The sequence below is a fragment of the Xiphophorus hellerii genome, chromosome 19 (assembly GCF_003331165.1).
Source record: "Xiphophorus hellerii strain 12219 chromosome 19, Xiphophorus_hellerii-4.1, whole genome shotgun sequence".
NCBI lineage: Eukaryota > Metazoa > Chordata > Actinopteri > Cyprinodontiformes > Poeciliidae > Xiphophorus > Xiphophorus hellerii.
Window position 1 is genome coordinate 16,835,133 of NC_045690.1, and position 27,070 is coordinate 16,862,202.

The following is a 27,070-nucleotide window of genomic DNA, read 5'->3' on the forward strand; positions in this document are numbered from 1 at the left end:
CCCTGAAGATTGGAAGGAGGAAGAGAGTCAGAGATGCGCAGGAAGGAGGAAAAAAAACATGCTTTTTATTTTTTTTTAACTGGTGGTGTGTGGGTGTTAGATGATAATATGAGGTAGTATTCTCCTGTACAGGAGGAACCCAGTCCCTGAAGAGGTTACTGGGGCAGAACTGATCTCCTTCCACCTGATTCTGCTTGATAGCAGTGAGATGAAACTTTACTTTTCAATGTATGTGTGTGCGCGCGTGTGCAGTTGTAGTAATATTAGACCTGGGGAGGCTGTGAAAAGAAGAGAGGCTTCCCAGGTCAGGCCATTAGACTGTGGCAAAGGCTGACTGGAGCTCCTATACTGAAAAGGAGTAATTAGTATACTTGTCAAGTGAAGTGCCATGGTGCTGCTTACCTCCCTCGCTCACACACGAGCGCATCCACACAGAGTTGCATTTGTGCCGACCGCTTCCCATTCTCACTAATGAAGAGCCCTTGCTCTCATTATTTGAAAAAAGGCTGCAATTACACAAACACCAGCTCCCCACAGCGGAGGAGTGCGAGAGAGAAGAAAGGAGAGGTGCACTCGAAGAACAATAACAATCATGGTGAACGCTAAGAGATTTTTACTGGATAAAGCGGGTGTGCAATATTCAGTACTCGGTGTGTTTTTATCAGCAAAACACTGGAGCCATTATGAATTCTGTCAAGGAACTAAAAAGATCATGGCAGACACTAACATTCTCACAGTGTTAACATCAAACACGGGACATTTATAATGCTGCGTACAAGGCTTCTGTAAAGGAATGTGACAATAAATCTTAAAGGCAGCCGAATCACATAGTTACAAAACATGGAGTAGCAATCTAATCTGGAACTGGGCCTTGGGAAAATGGAAAAGGTCAAATAGCTCGCAAAATTGCCTCCTCAAAAAAAAGAAAAAAAAAAGTCTAAATCCAAAGGCACATCAGCTCCTGTCAAAAAAGGAATAGAAAGAAAGATGGAAAGATAGCAGGAGGGAAAAAAGGAGAGCATGAGCTCCCCCAGTTTGTCTGCTGGTGACTTAAGGGTTTCTACAAATGCAGAAATACAATGTCAATAATGTGGTTGATGGGGTATTTTTGTTACACAAAACAAAGTAAGCTGAGACAAGATATAAAGATCATAATGTTGAAAAGATTTTCTGTCATCATTCTGCTTAATGGTTTACTTATTATATTCCTATACCTAAATATATTATTAAAATTGTACCACAATATATCCTGATATTTATTACTATGACAACACAACTGATGATAAAAATATTAAAATGTATTCTTTCTGGCCAAAAACACTATCAGTTCACACAGTGTAAACCCTCATAAATATTGCTCTGAAAGTTATTCATGTATGCTATGCTTCTTCACAACATACATTTGGTAGTGCTACTGTTCGTTTAAGCCATACACAAAAATGACAATGTTTGATGATATTGTGAAGTATAAATTTGTCATTTGTTTGTGTCTCATAGAACTGATGATAAAAATAGCAGAAGTAACAACACAGAGCATTTTATGGGTTATTCAAATGTCAAAGTTGTCACCGGATGATGAGTTATGACCTACATTTTTGGTTAACCATTAATTCTAGACTACAGTCTACCCATAGAGCCAATATTATTTCCTTTAGTTAAGATTTTTACTTCACATTGTTCAATTGAGTCTAACATGATACAAATGTAGTATTAAAAATTATTTAAAATGGCAATAAAAACATCAATTTTAAATAAAACATTGCGTATTTTGCTCACTTCGAACTGAACTATGATGCTCTGCACATTTTAACCTGTTAAACTATAAACACAATCAAATTGTTTTAATTCCCAAAATCAGAATGAAATAATGTCGCAATCATTGCTGATCTAATTTACTTTAAAGAATTAAATAAAGTTGAAGCTCCATCAATTTATTCCCCAAATGTTTTGCATAAAAACAACCCAACCCCAAGAGGAGTTTTCACCCATTCACTAAGATTTTCTCGACTGAGTGCACATGACCTTTCTTAGCCCAGGTGTCCAGTCCATTTTCATGAGCCAAAAACATTATGGATGCTGATATTATATTCAATACACGATAAATCTGTTTTGAATATATTGATTCAGTCACAAGCGCCATCAGATAGACTTTCATTCTGCTTGACTGATGCCCTTTCCGATATTTAAGCTGCGAGGAGAAGGAGAGGCAGATTGTTGGTGGTGTCATCATGTTGAGGTGTGGTGGCATCTGCAGCTACTAGGCAGGAGGGAAAGGAGGGGGTGCGGCAGCAGCCAGCAAGCAAAAACAAAACAAGGACGGTACAGAAAACAATTTAAAACTCTCTATTGATCCACTGCTGGTGATTGTACATATATTCTATAGTCCCAGAGGTCCCATTCCTGTTTCTCTTAAATGCAAGAGAAAAGAGTAAGGGAATAAAAACAACAACGGTGCTAGGCAAAGGCAAGCCACTCACCCAGTCGGGGGTAATGTCCCTTATATAGAAGTCTATTGATCTTTGCAGTGAGCCTGCCTGCCCTCCCTGCAGACTTCCACTAAAACGCAACAAACACAAACATATGCACGGTGAAATGCAGTCTGGGACTGGAGGGGGCATGACAGATATGCCTGCCAATAGCACTGAACCAACCTGTTAGCTAATCGCCAGCAAAGACAATTATCCTTGCATTGTTTCATGGTGGAAACACATTACTGGGGCCTAATATACTCAGAGGGAAATTCAACGATTTGGCCGCAGCCTATGTGGGAAGCAATTCATGTGGAAAGGCCGAGTGGGTCAAAGGGAGACTGCAGTGAAACTCAGTCAAAACAGAACCCCCTCCTGTATAGACACTGGGTTAAAGAAGGCAACTGGGAAAAGGATGACATGAAAATATAAACTTTTCCAAATCGTCCATATCTACGTTCTAAGCAATAATAACAGATGACAAAGTATGTAGCATAAACTAATTAAAAAGTATATACTGTTTGACAACCATCTAGTCCTACAAGAGATGCTCATTTATAACCTGCAGAAAGTGAGTTTTACATTTCTTCATATTCCAACCACAAACTTTTACAGTGTGTATTGGGACTTTATGTGATAAATCAACATAAATGTTTATAATTGTCAAGTAAAAAAGAAAAAAGTACATTGTTTTCAACATCTTTAACAGATTTAAAAAGTATGGCATGCATTTGTATTCAAGTCAACACAACAAGCATTAATGACAACGGCAGCAGAAAGTCTTTTGAAATATGTAGTAGTTTTGCATACTCTTTCCATTTTTGAGTACTGCTTAAGCAACACTCCACATAATGTTCAAATCATGGGATTTCGTTCTGTAGATTAACACAATAAACCTCTTTACCCAATTAAATTAAGCTACAAACATTTACACTCCATTTATTTTTAGGTAACAACTGAAGGGAAATTTGATTGTTCTACATTTTATTTAGATGTATTAAAACTTGTCAGATTTTTACAGATTTTATTGAATATTATTCACCCCCCCCGCCCCCCATTACAAAAAACAAAACTCCAAATAAAATTTCTGTAAGTTGCGGTTACTCCAAAAGACAGGTTTGGATACTTTTGCTAAACACTGTATGTCTATAAATAAGCTACCATCCAAGATGTTTTATAAGCTCCATCATCCTCAGCAATTAAAGTATGCTTTTACAATATGGAGATGGACTGATGCAGAATGCTATTATGTGCGGTGACTAGCTCTCCTGGATGAATGCCCTGTTCTACAAGCTGCTCAGACTGGTATTTTGACAGGCAGTGGATAACATCGGGTCCAAAGCAATCACATCTTTGACTTTGACAAATGGCTGTGCTGCGGTGAAGTTGAAAATAACACACATCCAGTTTAATCTCTTTCTTGATTTAAATTGGAAGCACGTCTTTTTTTGACATCATGCGATTCTCTCAAAAGTATTGACTGCCCAGCTGACAAATGCAGCTAGTTGACGGAAAAACCGAAACAATAAGAAACTATATCGACATCATCTTTTTAAGTTACTAAAAAAAAGGAGAACAGGAAAAAGGTTTCATTTTTATTAGAGAAAAATTAGAGAAAAGCAGCAAAAACAACTATCAAGGAGATGAACAAACTTTACATCTTTATACACATTTCTGGAAATTCTCTTCCACAAGTTCAACAAAAACATTCACTTCTGGAGTTCCGCTCTCCTGTGGTGCTCCATCAGCACTGGCGGGCAACAGTTTGCTTTTTCAGTCACAGTTTTCTTTAACTCAATTTCCTAGGCACACAGCAGTAGATCCAGAAAAAGGAAAGAGACGGTCCAGAATAAAAGGATGCAATAGGACAGTGGTTCCCAAAGTGGGTGCCATTGCCATTGCAGGGGGGGCGCGGGAAGCAGCATGGATGAATGAAAAAAAAAAAACGGTTACACAAAAAGTGTTTCACTGTAAAGCTGGTTTGTAGTGTGTTTTGTTGCAACCAGAAGTGTGAAATAAACTTCAGTGGAGTTTGAAAACAAAATATGTATATAGGTTTATGTCTGCTTGAACACATCGTTCAAGCAGACATAAACCTATATACATATTTTGTGACCAGTTGATTTTTTTTTTTCTTTTTGGGGGGGGGATTTTATTGTAATCCATAGAGGGCCCAGAAGAAAATCTTTGGGAACCACTGCAATAGGAGATTAAGGTGAACGGAGAAATAATTCAGAAGTGTTAAAAATAACACAGATGAGGCGAGGAAGTATTAATCCACCCGGCAGTGGGAAGCAGAGTGATTCTCCAAAGACTTAACTGCCATTCGTGTGCCCTGGGACACGGCCACCACTAAATGTTGTCCATCTCTTATTAGAGTTGGACAGACTGAATATACGGCTGATAGACTGCACCTCTGATTTAAATGAAGAGAGGTTCAACAGACAAAGTCCTACAATCAAGACTAGACAGAAGATTGCCGGAGTGACAAATGGGAAAAGTGTTACTCACGCATTTCGCCGTCCATGTCCTTAAGGAACCGATCCAGGATAATACGAGCCATAAGAGCAGGAGACAGATCCACCTTTGGACAAATTGCACAGCAAGAAAAAAAATGGAAAAGAATTAGTTTATGGTCTCAAAGTTGAGTTATTACTACTTTAAAATAAAGGCAAAAAGCATCTCATCATACACCTTCAACTTGTTCTCATTTTACCAAATTACATATAAAAACGTTAAGTGTTTTATATTGGAATTTTCTATGGACAGCCCAACACAAAGTTGAGAGAAAACAATGGTTTTTATTTTAAATAAAAACCTTAAAAATGTGGCGTGAATTTGGATTTGATGTAGGTCTTCACCAGCTTTGCACATCTAGACATTGACATTTTTGCCCATTCCTAACAAAAATAGTTTATGTTCTCATGTCTACCAGTTTCAAGTCATGTCACTGATTACAAATCATTTATTAATCAAGACTTGGGGTAAGTCTAAAACATGTTTATGCTTTGACCCAAATCAATACCAAGTTTTTTCATAATGTCGTTTGTGCGTTCTCCAACAAACCTCTAAGGCCTTCCCAGTACAGATGGATTGATACTGAAATTAGGTTACACAGAAATTAACTTCATTTACTGTAGTTGTTAGATGACTTCTGAAGGTCTCATTTGTGTTGGTATATCACACACAGCCCAAATAAAAAAAACTAAAATTTGTCACAACATAAAAATGTTAAGGGGGTATGAATACTTTTGCGAGCCACTTTGAAGAAACTGTTAAACCTCAATGAAGATCTGGTTTATGTGAAAAACATCAAAGTCACACACATTCTGAAGTGCAAGGTTTTTTCAAAGAGGTTAAAAATTTCAGCGCTGAACTGACACCAGCTGTCTGTGTTTTAGTGATGTCATACATTATAATGATCTTAATGGCTCTAAATTGTATTATTGTATTGCTAACCTTTGACCTAACTTTTGACAATCCCCTTGCAATCTGGTTTTTGAAACCCTGGCTTTACAATAACCTTTCGAAAAAGAACAGCAACTTGACTGTTAGACAGCCGAGGCAGCTGCCTGAATCGCCTTAGCCTCTGTCAAAGACACATTCCCAGTCTCTCATCTTGTAAAGAAAAAGGCGCACATGCTACATCCAGGCAAGAAAAACAACAGAGAGCTTTAATCATAGAATGATCACCGAGGCAAAACAGCAGCAACTAATAGGACACACCTCAGGGACAATGCGAATTGAGTCCCTAATAGGAAGAATAAAACCTATGACTCTAGCACTCTTTGAACATGAAGACACCTTATAGGTGAGTGGTGTTTTGGTTTGAGTGATGAGAAGCCCTGACAGGTAGGAGAACACTAATGATTGATGCTGAAGGTCTCTACCAGACCATATTTTTATCTGCACACTGCATTCCATCAAATTTCAAACATTATCATTGCAGTGATCGGTTCACAACAAAGAAGCCTGTTGTTAAGGCAAACTTAATTAGACAAATATAGTTGAATGAATGAATAAAACAACACATATATATGAAATAGAGATGTTGGCTTCCCTTAAGCTGCAGTTGACCTTTATTTAAAACATTGTATAGAGTACATACGAGTACGAACACATTCAGTCTCCCCAGTGTGGAGGGAATTAAAACACTGCTTGGAGACCAGCTTGTTATAAAGCAACATTCTTACAGCCACTGAACATTTTTCCTCTTGTTAGCATAATTGGAGACCAAAAGTGAATTTGCACTCAGCTTGCTGCAGTGAACAGAGTGTTTCATCTTTTCTCAGTTGCATTATGATAATGCTAGCGGCAGAAATCCTTCTGTCTAAACAATGTCTTTATACCCACTATGGCATTTGTTAACATTTCCATAATATTGCAAGAAGATAGGAGCTTGTAAAAATTCCTAACATGTCTGTTATAATTAGGGTGTGGCTTTGCGTCTTTATTAGGTCCCCTGATAATTTTACTGCCTCTGTGTTTGCCACCCTAAACTGCAGTAGCCCTTTTTCAGTTCTCATGTTATTTTGATCATCTTCATCTCTGCTTTGCTTCTCACCAGCCTTTCTTCCTTTTAACATTTATTGGCCTCCTGTCCCCTCACACCGTTGGATAACAAGAAAGTTGCAGATTCTAGGAAACTGACACATGAAAAATGGCAGCATTACTTCTGCCGGTTCAGCCTGAATAAGTGCCACCTGATTAGTTCAGGTACTTGCATCTCCTTAATTTTCATATTAATCACAAGTCCATCTCCATTCTCAAGCCAGTATTCTCCAGCTTAGGAGTTTAACATGTGAATAAGATTCACAGAACCCAAGAATCCAGCAAACAAAATAATGATAGTTAAATAATACTCTCATCATTTATCCAAAAAAGCTAATGGCTGTCACATAAAGTGCTCCACGACCGCACCTGTACTAGAGCCTATGTCTAACATTTGCATAAAGAACCCCATAAAACTTGAAAAACAGTGAGTTAAGATTCCCTTATTCATAGACTCTCTTCTGGGGACAAAATACCCATAAATAGCTTTCATCTCAGTTAATCTTTTTCCTCTTTTGAAGATATATTATCTCATAAAGACATGAAACTACATCAATTAGCAGTCTGGGAGGGTATGAGTGCTTGGTTTAAATGTTAAGTAGCATATTAAAATGACAGTTAAATGGTTCATAGACTGCTATCTATGTGCTTTCCAGGAAAAAAAATAATATTTCAATTAAGAAGAAAGAGACTAATAGCTGTTAACTTTCAGCTCCGATTTTAAAAACAAGAAACCTCTACGTTGGAAGAACTAATAACATTGAGTTATAAATTTAAATGATAAAATTAATTATATAATTTATTTCAATACAAAAAAAGAGAAGACTGAAAAAGCAAACGTACATTTAATTTAGGCAAGTGCTTTTACGAGTTTCTCATATTCTGGCCCTATTAAAATTCCGTAAAAGACCATTTAAAAATAACCTTGTATAACATAAAGTGGCTGCTTTAATCAAAAACACAAAGCCAACAGTTATTCATAGTGAAACAAAACGTAACAACTTAACGAAACAAAGAATTAACAAACACTAAATTTAAAAGTTTTTTGGTGCTTATTGTGCAGAATATCATACTGGGATATCATACCTTTTTGCTGCCCTGCTATCTTTAAAATGATACCCATTAGAAATTAGTTTCCAGAAATGTGGTTGTCCCCATTTTCTACCAAATACTTAAATTTGAAAATTAAAAGACAGGAAAATAGCTTTCTTCAAGCCAGCTGGAAGAAAGTGTGTAGCAAAATGTGTACAAGCGGCAATGCTGTGATAAAAATTTTAGCATTTTAAGCTACAAAATCTTTCAAACATTGGTACACATTGATACAATCATAAATGTAAGAATTAAAAATTAAAAATGCATAAAGTGTTTAATTCTTCTTCTTCTTCTTTAGTAACACATTGACCAAAATCTGCAACTGTTGCAACAACCTTAATCCTTTTCCCAACAACACTCCAGTGCAGAAATATAGAATAAAAGGCTACTTAGAATACTAATCTCTCCTAAGGGACAAAGTAAAAAATAAATTATATAGCCTAAGTAAAAGCCTATCCCACATCTATCATACAAATAACTAACAATACTCTGAGCTTCTAAAGTAAACAACTACATGATAAAGGGAGGAATGAACCGCTGACCCTTTTCCTCACCTGTCCGCACTTTGTGGCACCTCTGCGTGAACTGCAATTTGGAAAATTACAAAATAAAACAAAAAACTATTTTTACATCTGCCTAATGGAGCTTGAAGCTAATTACATTAGATAATTGGTAATGGAGAGAACCATTTTCCCAATTTTGATAATGACTAACAGACAAGGGAGAAAATCTAAAAACTGAATCAAAGACATCTTTATCCATTCATACGAAGAGTATTAACTGAGTTTGAGTAAATAAGTTAAACTAAGTGTTGTTACCTCATTTGCCAACTCCAGCAGGACAGGAGCAGTGGGGCGAACCTTGGTTTCATTCAGATACCTTCATTATAACAAAAGGACAACAGCAGTGGTTAAAAAAGGGGGGAAAAACACAGCTCACAAAGAAAGACAGCAGGGTAGAGGGGGCTAGATCAGGCTAGCCAAGACATGCTAATGTCCCTGATGACATTGCCCTGGGTGGCATATGGCAGGCTCAGTGCGGTTAAAACAGCACTGCTTGGAGGGCTTCAAATTTCCTTCAAGCCAGACAAGCATTTGATAGTTAGTTAACCCCTGCCGCCCAGAAAGCCTTTTTTCCCTCGCCAGCTAAAACAGAAACTCCCCTCAGATCTCGCCAAGATCTCTGAGGTTTGCTCCTGTAAGTGGATTAGAAGTGCATTATCCAGGCTTATTTTTTCCAGAACAATGGCTTAATAAGCTAGATAAAAGGCTAATTGCAATATGCAAAGAGGCTTTTCCTGTTGCAGACTTTTTTGTTGTTTTTTCAATTTAGCCACATTCATTGAATTACACATAATCATCCCATCATAAGCCTGCGTAAGGCAAATGTCTAATGTTTTTTTCTCTGTTCTTAATATGACAGTGAAAACAGAGCTGTGGCTTAGCAGGTGCAAGTAAAGGCAGGGAATGGATTCAGAGTAGCAATTTGTTTGGTTGGCTCATGATCCTGCATGTAACTTTGGCCAGATCCTTTCTCAGTCATAGAATGTCTGGATAAAGATAAACCCACAATTAGGAGAGAGAAAAAAAATAAAGTAATCGCAAACAGCAGAAACAAAAATAGGAAAGGAAGGCTTCGAATCAACTGAAATGTGTAAAAGAATACCTTTGGTAGTATCTCTCCATAACATCTGGCACATGATGTCTTGACATTGTTCTTTTAGTTCGTTTCTGCCACAATAGAAATAAGTCCAAGTTAATGTATGGGGCAATGGGACAACTTACCCATCAGCAACCAATTTATTTAATATTTGCATGTCAAGAATTACTCAGCACCTATGGTTTTGCACCAGCTTTTTGATATTTTTTCCACTGGTGGATAAATTATCTTTGGTATTAAGCTCCAGTTTTTTTTTTCCAACTATTTTTTTAATTGGAAGGTCTCCTTACCATCCCCCTCATCTTTAGTCATTGTTGAGTCCACATATTCTCTAGCTTGGTAATGTGAGGACTTTGGCTGGGCCACTAACATTACCCATAGTGTGAAGACTCATATGTACTTTCTCTACTATCTCACATCTTGATCAAATTAAAATTTTACTTTAAACCTAAATCTGCCAGGAATATAATATTTGGTTTTAAATGTAGTTAAGTATTTCTGACTAATTGTGGAGATAAATAGTCCACAATTCTCAAGTCCATGCTAATTAAAAATTCTATTAGTTTCTGAATATTATCTGTCAATCCATGCAATTTGGCGCTGGTCTAATTTGGTCCTGTTGACAATTTATCAAACTGACTGTTGTTGGTAGACCACAGCATAAAATAAGTAGACAATAGAAAATTACATAAAATCTGAAGTTGTCACAGCAGCTTTGAAATATTCCTGCCTTTCAAATTGATGCAATGTCCTGTGGCAGATGGTTCCATTTCCATCCTAGCTATAAAAGTCACATACAAAATGGAGAAGGGATGAAATGACCAGATCTTTAATAATACATATTATCATTATTATTGGTAGTAGACATAATTCAACCCAACCAAAGCACCCCCACGTTAAGCCATACTCTTGCACTCTCTTCTGTGGGAGCAGTAATTTAATTTCAATAGGTTTACTGGGGGTCAAGGTGTGCCAAAGCAGTCTTGTTCAAACCTACACCCTCCCTCCTCCTCTACCTGCTTCTCCCGAACCTTGTATTTATTTCCTCTTTTTCGATCAATCCCTGACATTATACACATACCGCACTCTGACATTTTCATGCAATTCAATTGCCTTCCTTTGCGGAGAGGCACGAGGACAGGGGATAAAAGAGGAAGAGCATTGGTTAAAAACAACTTATTTAAAAGCTACCACACACACGAAAAAAAAAAATGTAATTCCACAGAGACGGGCAATGTGACTGACACCTGTCAGTGGGATGATAAATGACTCCATTTTCTGCCTGTGCTGCCTTCTGCCACTGGCGGCAGTGGCCATTTATCATCATCCGCTGTCAGCCGTGGAAAGCAGCAGTGACAGTGCGAGTCAGCAAACATTTAGCACACACAGCCACACTACACAGGGAAATTATTATTGTCAGAATAATAATGGTTTAGCATAATTTATTACAGGTCCACCAAATAAGCAGGGGCTAGATGTTATTAGACAGATGGATGGGAAGGTTTGGCAGACATCCACCGAGGCTCAGGCAGGAAAAGGACCTCAACGTGAACGTGAAGTAGGAGAGGACAGAGGTGTGTGTGTGTGTATGTGTGTGTGTGTTGGGGGAATAAATGGGGTAGTGAGTGAGGGGAGGGGGGGTCTTCCAAACCAATCAGAAAGCTGGCAGTTCAATTACAAAGAAATAAAGGGACATTCATCATTCAATTAGGCACCTGTCAGGGCTCACAAAGGAAGAAAACTTCTAACCTGGTACTCCAGGGAGAAGATGCTCAGAAGAGTGGACTGCGAGTGACTGGAACAAATAAAAGAAGGACAAAGTTAATTACCAGAGTGCATTGCACAGAGACAAAGGGAGAGGGGAGCTTCAAAGCTGGGGCCAGCTGCCCTGTAATCTAAAAGAACATGAAAACAAGTGTGGCAAAGTTGTTCCAGATGAACACCTCTGACAAAGAGTTCCTGCCATCATGACGTGGGGGGAGCTTGTGTGTGGTGTGAGAGATGAGAGACACGAAGCCTGATTTTTGTTTCTATGCAAGTCCTTCCTAGAATCTTGTTTGGGTCTGTCATCAATATATGCAAAGCTGCACCCATATTAATCAGCTTATGTTGTTATAAATTGGACATCCACTCAGAGCCCATCTAAACACGCCTAATGTTGAGAGACATTTATCATATTTATGCAAATCATTTGCAGGGTTCTACGGCAGTCGATGATAACAATCACACTCTCCCAGTTTACCCAATTTGCAAATTGGATGACCACAATGAGATTCTGTATTTGACTGCTGTGGCAATACATGCAGAGGCAGAAAAAGTTCTTTTTTATATACAGAGTTAACATATGGACAACTCAGGAGTCATTCCCTGGAAACTGGAGGGGTTTGAGAACAGAAACTTTCACAGCAGGAAGCTGCGGATCCCAGGAGCCAGTCAGATCCATAGGTTGCTGCTACATTCAAACCTAGGAATAAAGGAGCTCCAACAGGGACGCAGAGTCCCTCCAAAATCCCTTCCCAACCCCCACAGCATCCATTGAGTTGATTTTACTTACATGCATTGAAGACGTTCTTCTAATTGGTTAGTGCACACCTTCTCCATACATGTACACAAAAGCAATTAATAATTTTACACATACATGTAAGCAGCTTTGCAACTGTTCCCGGTGGTTTTTGGTAGCTGTGCAATTTGGCTGAATTTAAAGCAGTTTTATTTACCACTGATCATATTTACACTGGACCCATCACACAGAGAACCCTCATCAGATACCAAGTTATGGAAAATCGCCAGGTATCAAAAGGTTTCATCTCAAGTACAAGATGGGAAAGCTCTCAGTAAAATAACCTTCCAACTCAGCTTTAATTTCCAATGACACTCAGCGATGCAGGGGCCACTGCAATTAAGTAGGCCATTAAATGGTCAACTGTCAACATGTGGACACTAAATGCAGCAAAAAAAAAGCAAAAACACACAACTCTCCCACATTCAAGCCTTGCACCTGAGTATTTCAGCAACATTACATTCCTTATTGTTGGCAGGGGACCAACGTGATTCCCCTGTCAGAATGCACATCTGTTAGGTTTTAAATGGATTACTCTTTTTAATGAGCATGATTACCACTTAATTGCTAAATCTTTAACTTGAAAGGGACATTAACTGCTCTTAATATCCATGAAAGCATATCTGTTCTAAAAACAATGAACATTTTTTAAACATCAAATTCTTTTGACAAAAAAAAAGAAAAAAAGAAAACATTGGTTCACAGGTGGTCAAAAGAACCAAAAGCATTGTGCTATAACATAGAAATGATGTGATGAAAATTTTCTGTTTCCTGTTTTGAAACCATTACTTTTCAAAATCTTAACATACCTTGATACCAAAAATAAATAAACTAAACCCCAGTGAAGTTAAATTGAGTGTTTCCTCAATTTGACAAACATTCTGATTTGCTCACCTCCTTTCATTATAACTGAAGATTGTTGCATAAAAAATAGCTACTCAAGTCCAAAGTGCAGCGGCTCTAAAATATATATATATATATATATATATTTATATATATATATATAAATATATATATATATATATAATATATATATATATATATATATATATATATATATATATATATATATATATATATATATGGACCGAAAGCTTTGTCCAAACTTTCGGTCTGTACTGTATATATATAGGTATATACAGTATATATATATATATATATATACTGCTCAAAAAAATAAAGGGAACACTTTAAGTGTTAAACACCTGTTTAAGTGTTCCCTTTATTTTTTTGAGCAGTGTATATATATATATATATATTGGACACACCTTCTCATTGAATTCAATGAGAAAGTGTGTCCAAACGTTTGGTCTGTACTGTGTGTATATATATATATATATATATATATATATATATATATATATACTGTATATGCCTGTGTGTGTGTGGAAAGGGACATTAACTGCTCTTAATATTAATATAATATATTAATTATTATAATTATTATAATTAATTAATATATATATTAATTTAAACTCTGGTTAAATTAAGGCTTTTGAGTCCTAAAACGTAAGATGATGCTAAATAATTTCCAAACGTTTTTCCCGATTAATTTAAAAAATATCCTATATAATTTTCAGGTGAAGTAACTCATTAGATTTTTGAGATAATGAAAAATAAAATCCCTTTAAATCTTAACCTTTCTAGAAGACACATAGAGGTTTTAGTTAAAAACTGACAAGACATGGAATTTCATTCTCCTTTAAAAAAAAATAAATAAATTACAAATATCAGAGTAAAGAAAAAAACTAACCACATGATGCTGCCACCTCCATGTTTTCCTGTTTTAGTGATGCACATAACATTGAGCTAAAAGTTTCAGTTTTATTTTGAGAGATTCTCCCATGAGGTTTAGGGACATTTTAACCAGGCCAGGGTGTTTATTTTTATATTTATTTTAGAAAAATAAATATCATGCAACCCTACGCCTTTCTTCAAACACATAAATTACAGCAGATTGTTGTTGCATGTTGAACACACGCTAGAAATTGCTGCAGTTCTTTCAGTGTTACAGTCAACCTTCTGGAAGCCTCAAGCTTCCTCACTGTTGTTCATTTTTTATCCGTTATGAAAAAAGGCCCGCTTTTTTACGTCCTGGTTCCGTGGGGGTACACGTTAATGAAGCAAGGTTATTACACTTTGCTCAGATTTTATTTGATCTTTTTCATGTTTTAGTTTAACCATTTTTCAAGAATGTTGTTTAGTTTGTTCTTTACTGTTTAAGTCTCAAAAAACTGAATTTTTTACCAGTGGTGCATGCACTTGAGAGGCACAGTTTGTTATCTTCAAATTAAGCTACTACAAGAACTTCAGGTGCACAGGGCACGAAAAATCTCTTGAGGAATAGAAGACAATATTATTTCAGAATTTGTTTAAAATATTTCTTATGGCAACACTTCATCAAATTCATTTCTAAAAACATATCCTGACAATAAAAAGAACAAATGAAAATTGACATTATGAACCCTCTCTCTACCTTGTTAAGTAATAAAGTGGACAGAAAAGGTTTTAAAAAGTCTGAGACTTGCAGCGCATCCTCCCACTAAAATATATTTTCAAGAAGGAAAATTTAAGATATAATGTGAACTTGGGAGAACAGAAGGTTGGTAGACAGAAGAGCAGTTAGGGAATCATTCACTTTCAACCTAATTACCCATCCTTACAACAGAAGACAGCATTAATATGCACTGGCACCAAAAATAGTGAAGCTGCAGATTAAATTAAAAACAATTAGGGACTTTCACTTTGTCATTGATCCAGTGTGGATCTCTGGTCAGTGCTCCAGGCTCTCTTAAGCTAGAACATCCACTAGTGAATCTGAAAAATTCCAAATTAAAGCAATAGCTAAGTTGTATTTTCCTCTGCAATCACAGTGTAATAGACTCGCAAGCATAACAGGAGAAAAAAATAAATAAAAACACTGAAAAGCCTTGAAAATCCCATCAAGCTAATTAATAGGAGATGAGGGAAATTCAAGCCATCAATTATATTCAGAATCTTCCTATTTACAAATAATTAATTATAAACAATAGCTGTAATTTGGGTAATGAAAGCCACCTGGCTAATGGCATTGGTATCATATGCTGTGACAGTACTTAGCATTTGGTGGATCTGCATGCAGGGAGTGTGTTACGGAGCAGCTCTTCAGGGCATGCAACTGTCTAATTGAAGCATTGTACATATTTTTTAAAATGGCACTGAAACTATTTTCAGAAGGCATAAACATGGATGAAAAGGTTAACTTATATAAAATAAAAAAAATTCTTATTTAACATTATTTTCTTTACTCATCTCCACATCTACATCACAGGAAAAGATGAGCATTTTTTTTAAATTATAGCAAAGCTTTAATAAGCATTTAGGAGTCTCATTCAAGAAGTCCATCAAGCACTTACTTGCTTATAGATTGATATTTTATAAAGTGAAAACCAGCTTTATTGGGGTTAAAAAAACCGTAAATATGCAAATGCTACTAATTACACATGCTGACAGGCAAAATGCTAACATCTGTTTCTCAGCAAAGTCGACAATCAGTAGCAGTGAAAAAAAAATGTTGGCAAAAAAAGAAATCTTTATGGATTAATGTATAACTGGGATATATTTTGACAAGAAACGACCACAAATCTCAGTGTGCTCCAAAGCTCCAAACAAATACTTGCACAATAGTCATGCTTGTTTACACTTCAAGTTAGTTTTACATTTTGTTTTTGTAAAACAAATGTAAATTAGCCTGTGGATGAAAAAGGATTCAAAAATGACAGCAGATGTGCTTTTTGAACTCTTTAGTAGCTTATTTCCCTCCAGGCCCCCAAAGCATTCCTGAAGGAATAAAGAAATATCAACAAAAGACATTACATTTATTGGCAGTCAATACAATATAGATTTACTTTAGGTTTTTGCACATTTTTTCCCCAGCAAGGAAAAAACTTTCCCTCCAACAATAGCTTCGAGTATTGTTTCTAATAATTCCCCCACCCCCCAGCCTCGTTCATCATCTTTCTCCAGAAAGTTATACAAACCTAAAGTCCTGTAGGGGACAAAGGACAAAAACAGTTTAAACACAGCTAGACAGAAGCATCTAATTGGCAAAAAAAATAAAAAATAAAAAAATAAAACACCCACCCAACCCAGAACTCTTCACTTCATTACGATCTTTAAAAATTCTGTCTGCTTCGGTGTCTGAGATGTCAGAGTTGTTTAGTAATGGTAGTACAAAGAACGAAAAACATCCCCACAATCACCACTGTAATTGTGATACCAAATGAAAGCTGCAGATATTCACAGCTCTTTCTGCGAGAAACATGTTAAATGTATTAGGGTTTGAAATCGTTGCCATAATGCGATTGCTGTCAATGCTACTCCTGCAAACTGGGGTGGGTGTCTGTATTATCCATCAAGTCGACTTGCTTGACACTTGCAGACCATTGCAAGTGTCCAATGGTCTGGCAAAGACGACTACGCTGGCCAACCTCCTTCATTCTCTTTTAGCTTATTAGCAGAACTTCTACAGTTCTGTGCAATTTACTATATTTTCTCACACAACTAAAATTCATCTGGTAGAAGAACCTCACCACTTGTGTGAAAATGTCTGATTTAAAAATCTGATTTTCCTGAATGATTGATCTATTTTGAGGATTTGGAATGAGAACTGCAAAGTTAAAGTGCTCAACATACAGTATATGCTGATATTACTTAAAGTTCACATTTCTCAGGTAAAAATTTAGCCTCTCTAAATCCTTTCATCACAATTTTCTTACTTTAACAATAGGGTCCCCATTATCTCTGCAAACCACATCACATTTGACGAGAAGCTGCTTATCCCATTGTTTTCAGTCCAAGAGCCAAAAAAGCTTTACAATCTTTACGGTGTGCTTAGACAACATCCCAGCGATATGAGAAGGAAGTGGCTGTTCCTGAACTTCCTAATCAAGTAATTGATTGCATCTATTATTCATGACCTCCTTAGCCTGACATGAAGTTGTAAACTCAGCACAGCTTCTCTCCTTTCTACATCTCTCCTCTTTGCTTACACTTCATCCTTTCCTCCACCCTTCCAACGCTCATCTACCTACGTAAGGCTTTCGAATTAGTTTGCCAGCCTCTCAGTCTTCAAGGCTTGTACCCCCAAGCCCCAACTGCCAGTTTGTGTTTTGTTCAACGTGAGCAGCCAGAAGTGTAGGGGCCACGCACTCCAAGCCGTAGAGTCTGGCCCCTGCAGGCTCTGCACTTGATCAGTGTCTGGGTAATGTTGTCGCCACTTCCAGCCAGCAAAATAGCGATGTGTTTCTACCTTTGTGAAGATTTAAAAAGTAGAAGAAAGAAATAAATCGATTCATGAGCAAGCAAAATTATATGGTGTTTAAAATCTTATAACCTTATTTTCTGGAATGATTAAAAGGTTTCAAGTGAGTGAATGAAATGTAAAGATTTACATCCATTGTTGTGGAAATTGTAAGAAAAAAAGTCATACACGAATGTGATCGAATAAAGACAATTATAAAGATTCAATCAATTGGTCAGTGAGAAAAAAAGGTCATATTTCTGACAAGTGATCTGCGAGTCATAGATAAAGAATAAAAAACTGGCAATTTACACATCAAAGAAAACCAAAAATGTCTGCAGTCAAGAAAAGTTTGAAATGTTCTCTACTAGTTTTTCAGACATGGTTGAGAACCTGGCTAATTTACAGAAAGTGCTTATAGGTAATGTGAACAAAAACATTTAAAACTGAAACTGCTTCATCAACTTCTACTTTTTAAGGGACTCTTTTTTTCAGAGCTATAAAGGTTTTTTTCCCATAAAATATGGATAATCTATTGGATTTAAAACTACTATCAAAAAAGAATAGAAAAGAAATACCCCTTAATGTTCCACAGTGGGAAAAATCAAGTGTTACAGATAAGAGTCTGGATCTTGCAGCACATTTTTTTCTCTTTTAGGTGTTATGAAAATAATATTTAAAAAATCAATCAAAAATCTAAATCAGTAAGAAACAGCTGGAGGAAAATGACACGTTTTATCCGGAAAACATGTAATCACGATAGTATTAATATTGTCATTTCAATAGACAGGAATTAAGTTTTTTCATATTCTTTCACTACACTCTCCACACCACTCTTCATTGAAAAATGTACACCAAGTGAGGGCATAAAGAGCAGAAAAAGCCTGTCCAAGAGGCCACATGTATTACTGACATCCAGGATTTGCATGAACTTTAAATACATCTGACATAATATTTCTCCTAAGCACTCCTTTGCAATTGTCATACTGCAACATTAAAATGATGACAGGAGTCTAGTTCAAGTTGAAATGATGGAATATACATTCCAGGGTTCTCTTCAGGTTTTAAATTAAACTGATTATGTATAAGTCTTGAGAATTTAACAAACTCTGGTGGTTACTATATCCTCAGATTCGATATGCATGTAAAAGGCATGAGACGTAATCAAAGATCAGAAACTCTGATTTTCACTTCGTCTCTGAACAATAATTGGCCATCGATCTTTAACAGAAAAAAATTCTCTTGTTGTATTTGTAATGTTTTCCCATTCAATCGAAGATCAAACAGCACTTTTTTTCAGTTTTTTAGTTAAAATGTAAAAAATAATAATAATTAGCAAGTCATACCTCAAAGAAAACGAAAAATCAGTATTAACATGGAGAAGCCTGATCAGTATGTCTCCAGACTGTATCACAAATTATGCCATCCATACTTTTGTCAGGATTTATAGTAAACTAGATGTGTACAGATCTTGCCAGATTAACATACCACCCCTTTTACTATACCTACAGATTGAGCCTGAATGAAATAGACAAAGAAATTCTACTTCCATTCAAAATAACCAAGTAACTAAGCTCCTCTATAGCTGCGATATTACCATCAAAACAGTGTCTGCAGCCAAGAAATCAACATATCAATGGCACATGCCAAAACAACCCTGCCCCGCACTTTCCCTCCAAAGATCATGGCAGATAAACCCCGAATCAGGGAGAAATTAACAAATGCTTGACATTTGCTCAACATCCATTATTCTGACACTTCTTCAGAATTTCAAAAGGCTGAACGCATGCTTAATCAACATTCATATTCCCAGAGCGAGCTCCAGCACCATATTGCAGCCCGCCTCAGTGCTGATGAAAACGGCACATTAGGGCCCGATTCGAAAAGCGTTCAGGGCCTCCTCACCGGGGAACTGTGTGTAAATGTGTGTGTGTGAGAGCGAGAAGGTGTGGAGGGGAGGGATGCTTCACACTTTACTGTTTAAGCCTTTTCCAAAAACAGAGAGATCTGCAATGTTTTTCACTTCTGTTACCGTGAAAGGAAAATTTAAAAAGGTGTTTGTTCGTGAATGCGAGTGCTTGTGTGCGGAGGTGGGGGGAAGGGGTGGTAATCATTACATCCAAATTCATTCATAATAGCACAGAAGGACACAGAGGACTCTCACTTACCCTCCCTCTCCATCTTAGCCTCCTTGCACTGACTCTCTCTGGGGACAAGTGGTGGAAGGACTGGGGGTCCCCTCTGGACCTGAGGGAAGTCAGGCAAAGCCTCAGAGGGAGGCTCATCATTTCCAATTCTAATATGAGGACCTGATGGGACTGATGTCACAGCACTGCGTTCACCGGCCTGCTGCCTAGCCACAGTCCAGAAACTAGACAGGACATCAGGGATGGCTACGAGGAGGGCAGGAAAGACGGAGTGAGAACGGGAGGGGTTGATATTTGCATGCCCCACCATTGTGAGTGGGGGTAAAAAGTGACAGCACCGTGTCCAATTGTTTTCCCCTCAGAGCAGCTTGGCCCCAGCAAGAGAGGCCGGGCTGACAGATGACTCCCAACATCTGTGTTATGCAGCCGTTACAGATGAGGGACTCCACATTGCAGTCGTCCTCTCTCTGTCTGTCTATGGGACACTCCCTCTCTCCTCCCACTATTGCTTTTCAGGGAAGAGCTAAAAGACTGGCAGACCATCCATGGAAATTACTTTGAAATGGTCTATAACAATCATCTTGTTCAAAGTTTAAATTTTCTTCCCTTTGAGCCTCCAATCAAAAGCAATGACTGTGAAATGGGTTTGAACTCAACTTGAGCATAATAAGAACTGTTATTATTATTCTTTTATGCCAAGGAACACTTAACTAGATTTATTTCAATAAAAAAAATCCAATTAAGAGTTAAATTTTTCAAACAAAATAAATGTATACAGATTGCAACATCTCAAATACAAAGATGTTATACAGCACTCCATTTAAACAGCACTCCATTTGAGTTGCAAGAGGAAAGTACACAGAAGTTAATTCTAATGGAGTAACATTGGTGCACATTTTTAGGCTTTAACAAGATCCCAGTAACATCAAAGTTTTAAAAAACTTGCTCTACAACTTTGTTTTTACAGCTGAAATTACTTTTACACTCGTTGCTGCATATAGCTAGTTGGCTAGATGCAAGGAGGCTACTGCATCTTCTCCATCGTCAAAATACAATGAAACTTAGTTGTTAATGTAGGTAATATAATATATTGTCATAGCAGCAGTTAAAAATACTACTGCTGCCTTGTTTCAAATAAATGCAATGACATCATGTTAAGCTGTTATAAAGAGTTATGTTAATCAGACTAATTTATGTCTATTGATGCAAAAAACGTCTGCATCTGAAAAATATAAAACCCTGCAACTACATAGGATATGACGGTTAAATTCTGATATTATTTCTCACCAACAAAAAACACCTTAACTGATTGGATACATTTTTCTCCTAGTCTTTAATTTAATCATACAGTAATCATCACATCCTTTCAATTCTGGCTTGCCAGTGAGAGACAATAATGCAATCCTAATAAGAAACAAACAATTTGCTATTACTATTATTTCTTACACTGCATTATCACAGCATTTTTTGTATTGCAAATCACTGATTGCCATGATTTAATGCCTTAATACCTGCCCACTATAACCAAACTATTCTTTTGCCCATCATTTTATTGCAGGGTTGTCCACAACAAACCGCCAGCCCCCTTTTTCCCTCCTCCCCCCGGCCAATATTTACGCAGTGGCAGGGCTCCCACACGGTCCGAAGGGACAGGAGGGGGTGTGGGGCGCGGGGCGGCTGACTGCTGTGCCTGAGCGCATGCTAAGAGATGATGGATGGCCTAGTCGATATGTTGTGTCTTAAGAGCCTGATTTCCTGCCAGTCCAATCACTAACCCTCCAGAGCCCGGCTCAGCTGATTGGACAACCAGAATAATTTCGCAGGCTGTGAAAACACTGCTGCCGTGCCTGTCTGTCAGGCCCGGTGACGAGACTCAGGGATTTTACAGAGCAAGGGCCTCCCAAGGATTGGTTATGGTGAACGAAATAATAACAATAACCAGCAAGACTAAACAAAGAGGCAAGCACCTCTGGGAGAAAAAGATTGTGCAGAATTATTGTAGCCAAAATTGTCCAATATTTTCCTTTCATCATTACACCCAGAAGCAATGCTGTTATATATTAAAAAAAAAAGGTATTTGGACAGTTTAATGGCTCAGGAAATAAAAACAATACTCTCCAACTGTTGTTGCCTAAACAAGCACAATGCTGCATGCACTTTATACACATGACATTCTGTAAAATGCTGACAGAGAGGGAACAAAGGCAGAGTGAAGCTGCGCCGAATCCCCTTTGGGGAGCTGATACTTTCTTCTAGATTGGTGATTAGGAGACAATGGAAGTAGGAAGTTCCAAATACATGCGACTTTGTAAGTGACCTCGACGGGATCAGCCGTGGTGTCCTGGTGGCCTTGGGGGATTACACATGTTACATTCAATAAAGTGAGGGCCCTCAGTGTCAAGGAGAAAGGCAAACACAACCATTAACCTCTCTCTTCGATTTCTGGATGCACAAGCGCTGCATGGCAAAGCACTGCCTAATGGTAGGGCGGAAGCTAAAGCAGAAACCTGTGTGGAATTAAGCAGTGATCATAGAGACTACATTTAATGGGATTATAAATGTTTAAAAGGTCTAAATTAGACATATAAAAGGGTGTGTAAACAAAATACAGACATGCAGCATGATCTCACACAAAAAAAATGAATCCAACCTTTAACCCGAGTACATTTATTCAGTCAGAATAAATTTGCAAGAGAAAAAAAAAATTCTTTGCATAATTATTGGTTCCCCTGCTGTCAATGATGTAACTCCCCTCTAGGATATGACCACACCTCCTTTTCTATACAATTTCACAAGGTTGGAGCAAACAGATCCTTGATCATTCCTCTTTACACAATCACATAATTTCCTTCTCCTCAGCTCTCCTAACAGATTTTCTAGAGGATTTTCACCATAATTTACAGTGCACATGAGATGTTTTATTCACATGTTTATCTTTTTTGCCCATTGCAAACCTACATAAAATATATGACTAAATCACACAGTTCCAGTGAAAGGCCCAATCAGTTGGCAAGTAGATAGCATGTTATGGCAGTCTTTATGGCTAAATTAGACTGAGGAAAATAGTTGGTGACCAGAGTTGGCCAGGAATTATTTTTTATTTAGAAGAGATACGGGAAATGGGAAGATAATTCATGTTCTAAACTATAGCATGGAAAAGGGATATGATTACATTTAAATCAAACTTCGTCATACTCATTTTAAGGCTCACCGTCACCAAACAAGTAGTGTATTTGCATGTATTTGAGTAGGTATATTTGGTAGTAGGGTACTGTATTTACACTTAGGAAATATGAAAGTTTTATTTTTAATATATTTTGTTGGTGAAATGTCTGTCTGAAATAAAACGTTATCATCGTCATAATATGTAGCTATACGAGCTCCAACTCCATGCAAGCCAGATCTCAAAAGTCTGATCTTGTTCCAATCCTTAAACATACTAAGCATTCAGGTCACAACACACTGTGTGGATGTTTTACTCAAGTGAGATGCAGCATATTTAACCATTATCTTTAAGGTTTTTAAAAATTAAAGTTGAGAAGAGATGAAGGAAAGTGTTAAAACTTAAACTGTACTATTATTAGAATATGCCAAGACAAATCTGCATTTTATCCAAGGCAAGAGAGAGTGATATGTTCTGCAGGTAACAGGAAGGCTTTCATAGCACAGCAAAGTTTTTCTGTCTTTAGAGATTTCTGTGAAATACTGGTGTATTTTTTCTGTGCTTGTAGGCTGATAACAGTTCCCAGTTAGAAATTCAGCAAAAAGAGTTTAAACACAGAACAATCAGTGACAGAAATGCCTGCAGTATCTATGAAGTGATGGGAAAATTGCATGTACAAACTACTTCTGACTAACTCTGTCATAGAGTACTGTACAACCTCTATTTGTGAACATGTTCCTTTAGAATTTAAACCCATAAAATGCAAAGAAATAAATTGTTTTTGGGCTTTACTTTTCAAATTTTAGTCATAACGACAACAGTTAATACATTTCTGTTTTTTGAAGACTTGAAATTAGAAAAACTAAAAATGATAATTGTGAAGTGGTCAACTACAAGTGACCCAAGGAAATTCTTCTTTGGGTTTCATACAGTCTTGATCTGACTCTAGACTAAGATGCTGCTCTGTGTTGTTTACCTACCAGTGAGCTTTGCAGATTTTGTATTTTTATTAAAGCCTTTAACATCATGTTGTTTATCTATTCTAGATCCCCTGAGTCTTATCGTTTCTATAGTTGCTTATAAACTAAAAGCTTATAAGAAACTAATTAAAGTTCCTAAAAACTCTGTTGAACTTTAAAAATGCGATAAAAACATTTACAAAGGCATTGCTCCCGCTAACATGATTTCTCCCTAATAAATGTACTCAAATTAAAGACTGGGCTATACAGTGTGAGAGAAAGCTCCTGCAACAAACTATACATTTGATTTATGAATTATTTACACATCTGTCAGGGCTGTCAATCGATTTGACTGTTTCCTCAATGTGTAAAGGTATGTGGTTTTAATTTAATTATTATCACTAATTGTGTGTCAAAGGAAATACAAAAGCAATAAGCTGCTAAAAGAAAAAAATATGAAATATAGCGTAGCGTGTAACTCACTGAGGAAATCTGTCTTTCAGCATCTTCATACATTGCCGAGTAGGTCTCAGCTGTTCAGTCCACCTCGCTATCTCTTTATACTCTGCACGGGACAGCCTCATCCTTCGGCTTCTACCCTATGTATAAACACAAAGAACAGAGAAATTAAGATTTATTCAGTCGGGAGCCTGGTGTTAGGAGGAAAACAGACACCTGTCAGACCCAGCTGAGCTGCTAACCGCAGTTAGCCTCATATTTACGTCACGCACCAAAGTAAATGCCTCCAACAGACATTTCCTGCCATCTGTGTAGAGTTATCACGCTTCTCATGAATACGGCATGCAAGAAACAAAACAATCCATGCGGTTTAGTACCATGTAAAGTGTTTATTTACCCTCAATTCCTGCTGCCTGGGGACAACCTCGAATAGCTTCTTCCCGCTAGGAAGTTGAAGCAAATGCGTTTTTGTGAAAAGTGAGCTGATTGGCTCATCCGTCCCGGGATCCCAGTAAACCGCTAGATGATTGGCTACTTCACAGTACAGGGTGGTGTAAATCTTCATCTATCCAGTGTCTCTCTGCAGTTGCATTCGTGCCTTGCACAAGTATGGAAGCCCGTTTCGATATAAAAGTGCTGTCTCACGTCACTTGCCAAGTATATTGTAGCCCTGAAGGGCAACAACTCTTGATATTCAATAACTTGAAAGGTAGGCTGTCATGGAGAATTGGAGGAGGCACAGCGATTATTGTAATCTATCAAAAGTTAATCTGCTTCATAGCAAATCAAAACGTTCATACCTGTTCAGGTAAGATTCGGAAATAATTTCACTAATAAATCATTTTAAATTATTTTTATTTTAATCATGCATACATTTCAAAGAGATTTAAGCAGTAAGTATTTCACTTAGGGGAATTTCTCTCAAAGAAATAGTGTCCTCATGAAGTGCAATAATGAAAACTAAAATTGTGCAGTTTTGTTCATTTTGTTGTATAAACAGGATGTTCAGCTCATTTGTACTGATTAAACAAACTTATATTTCAAAACATAACATTGGTGCAACAATCTGAATACAATATTCGGTATGTTAAATTAAATATTTCTGAGCAGAAATAGTGAACTACTAAAAGGGGTTCTAGGGATATTATGTAAGATTGACTCCTAAGAATGGTTGTAAACATCATGGAGGAGCATTGTGTGCAGAAGGTGGAGAGCTGGAAAGAACAGGAGCTTCTTAAAAAAACATGCCGATTTCAATGTATCAAATTGCGAAGTCAAATTTATTCTAAGTTATTTTAACTTAAGCTAACATGATTGTGCTATAAAATGGCACTATGTAACAGATAACCAGATATTTTTTTATGCTTTCAATGGCAAATATTAAAACCCTCCAAAATTACTTTTAGTGCTGCTTTTCATTTTCTAAAGCTTTGTGGGCTGTCAGCATTCACACTTTTCACCTAACTAGTTATAGCTGCAGTAACTGTTTTAAAAATATGTTTTTACACATGAGTTAAATGTTACTATGTTGTGACCCGTGACAGTACAATATGAGACAGATCATCTTTGAAAATTGGAGCTTCTCTGCTTCCTCCCAGTGATCCCAGTGATCATATGGAGTGCTAATGGCATATCCTATTGCCATTTGCAGAAATGTGTTGCTCCGCGTCAGAAAAAAACTAATCAGAGCCAATGGGAAGGTCTTTGTAGTGTCAACCATGCTTGAGTACACCTTCCCTCTACATAGTATGTACAAGCTCAAGATTGCCGGTTTGCTACATCTTCCAATGGCAGAGAAACAGCCTAACATTGCTGGAAAACAGTTTATCTGCCGTCATCGGTGGCTATTGTAACCCATGTTAAAATCTGACATAAATAGTTAGTTAAAAGTCAGTAGACAGAAAATAACGTCGCTGTTCCTTTAAGGAACCATCGTTACAGACGCGACGCCTGGGTGACGCTGCAGTACGCAGACCTGAGGGAGAGAGCAGAGGGGGAGGGAAAGAGCGGTGATTAATTAACAGGAAAAGTTAATATTATAGTTAAAAAAAAAACATAATTTACCTGGTCGGGAACTGACGGGGGTTTTATGAGAACTAAGTTACATCGGTTTTGGTGAGTTTTGTGTTTATTTTTCTGCATTTTCATCGTGTTGTACTTTTTCTTTTGGCGGAGAGCTAACGCTAAAAACGTAGCTGGTTACGAAGAAATGCTCCGTCATAAACTGTTATCCGGTTAATATATTGGGTTAATGAAGAAGAATTTATTTGTATAATTTGAGGATTTAAAAAGAGTTTTATTGTGTTTGTGGCCTGTTACACAGGTCAGGTTTTTTGTTCGGTTGGGTGCGAGGATTGGTCGGCCATGTTTGGCGTGCACATTCACAGACGGGATTCAAGATGGCGAGCCAGACCTAGACCTTCAATTCATCTTCTCCATTGCATCAGGGAGGGACTCTCCCGCGTGAGGTAATCCGCTGCCGGAGCGGTAGGAATATCAGGAACTAGTTCGAACGGAACTGAACAGAACTGAGGACCGATTGAATTATTATCTTTTTGGACTGAATCAAACTGAGACTTTTCATTGAACTGAGTACCTGGACTTACATTTGGACCTGAACTAGAATTTAAAGTGCCATACTTTGATTTTCATATGTTTATGTCTCTGAATGTGATTTGAGTAATTGTGGTCCACTTTGATTTAATTGTGTTTGAAGGTATTTCCCTACCTG

At 37.3% G+C, this 27,070-nt stretch overlaps 1 protein-coding gene across 3 annotated transcripts in view; it reads right to left on the reverse strand.

The window, feature by feature from the left end:
* cdin1 (CDAN1 interacting nuclease 1) overlaps positions 1-24,797 on the reverse strand; it is a 67,757-nt gene extending 42,960 nt beyond the window's left edge. For 2 of the 3 annotated variants that reach the window (XM_032547920.1, XM_032547922.1), the window contains exons 1-6: positions 24,737-24,797; positions 24,364-24,479; positions 11,520-11,565; positions 9,777-9,841; positions 8,930-8,990; positions 4,980-5,052 (exon numbers count right to left, since the gene is read on the reverse strand). In XM_032547920.1, the coding sequence (XP_032403811.1) occupies positions 4,980-5,052; positions 8,930-8,990; positions 9,777-9,841; positions 11,520-11,565; positions 24,364-24,464 (346 nt within the window). In that variant the 5' untranslated portion in view covers positions 24,465-24,479; positions 24,737-24,797. The remainder of the gene's footprint in view (positions 1-4,979; positions 5,053-8,929; positions 8,991-9,776; positions 9,842-11,519; positions 11,566-24,363; positions 24,480-24,736) is intronic. The other variant, XM_032547921.1, reaches the window with a different exon arrangement.
* Positions 24,798-27,070: the final 2,273 nt, after the last annotated feature.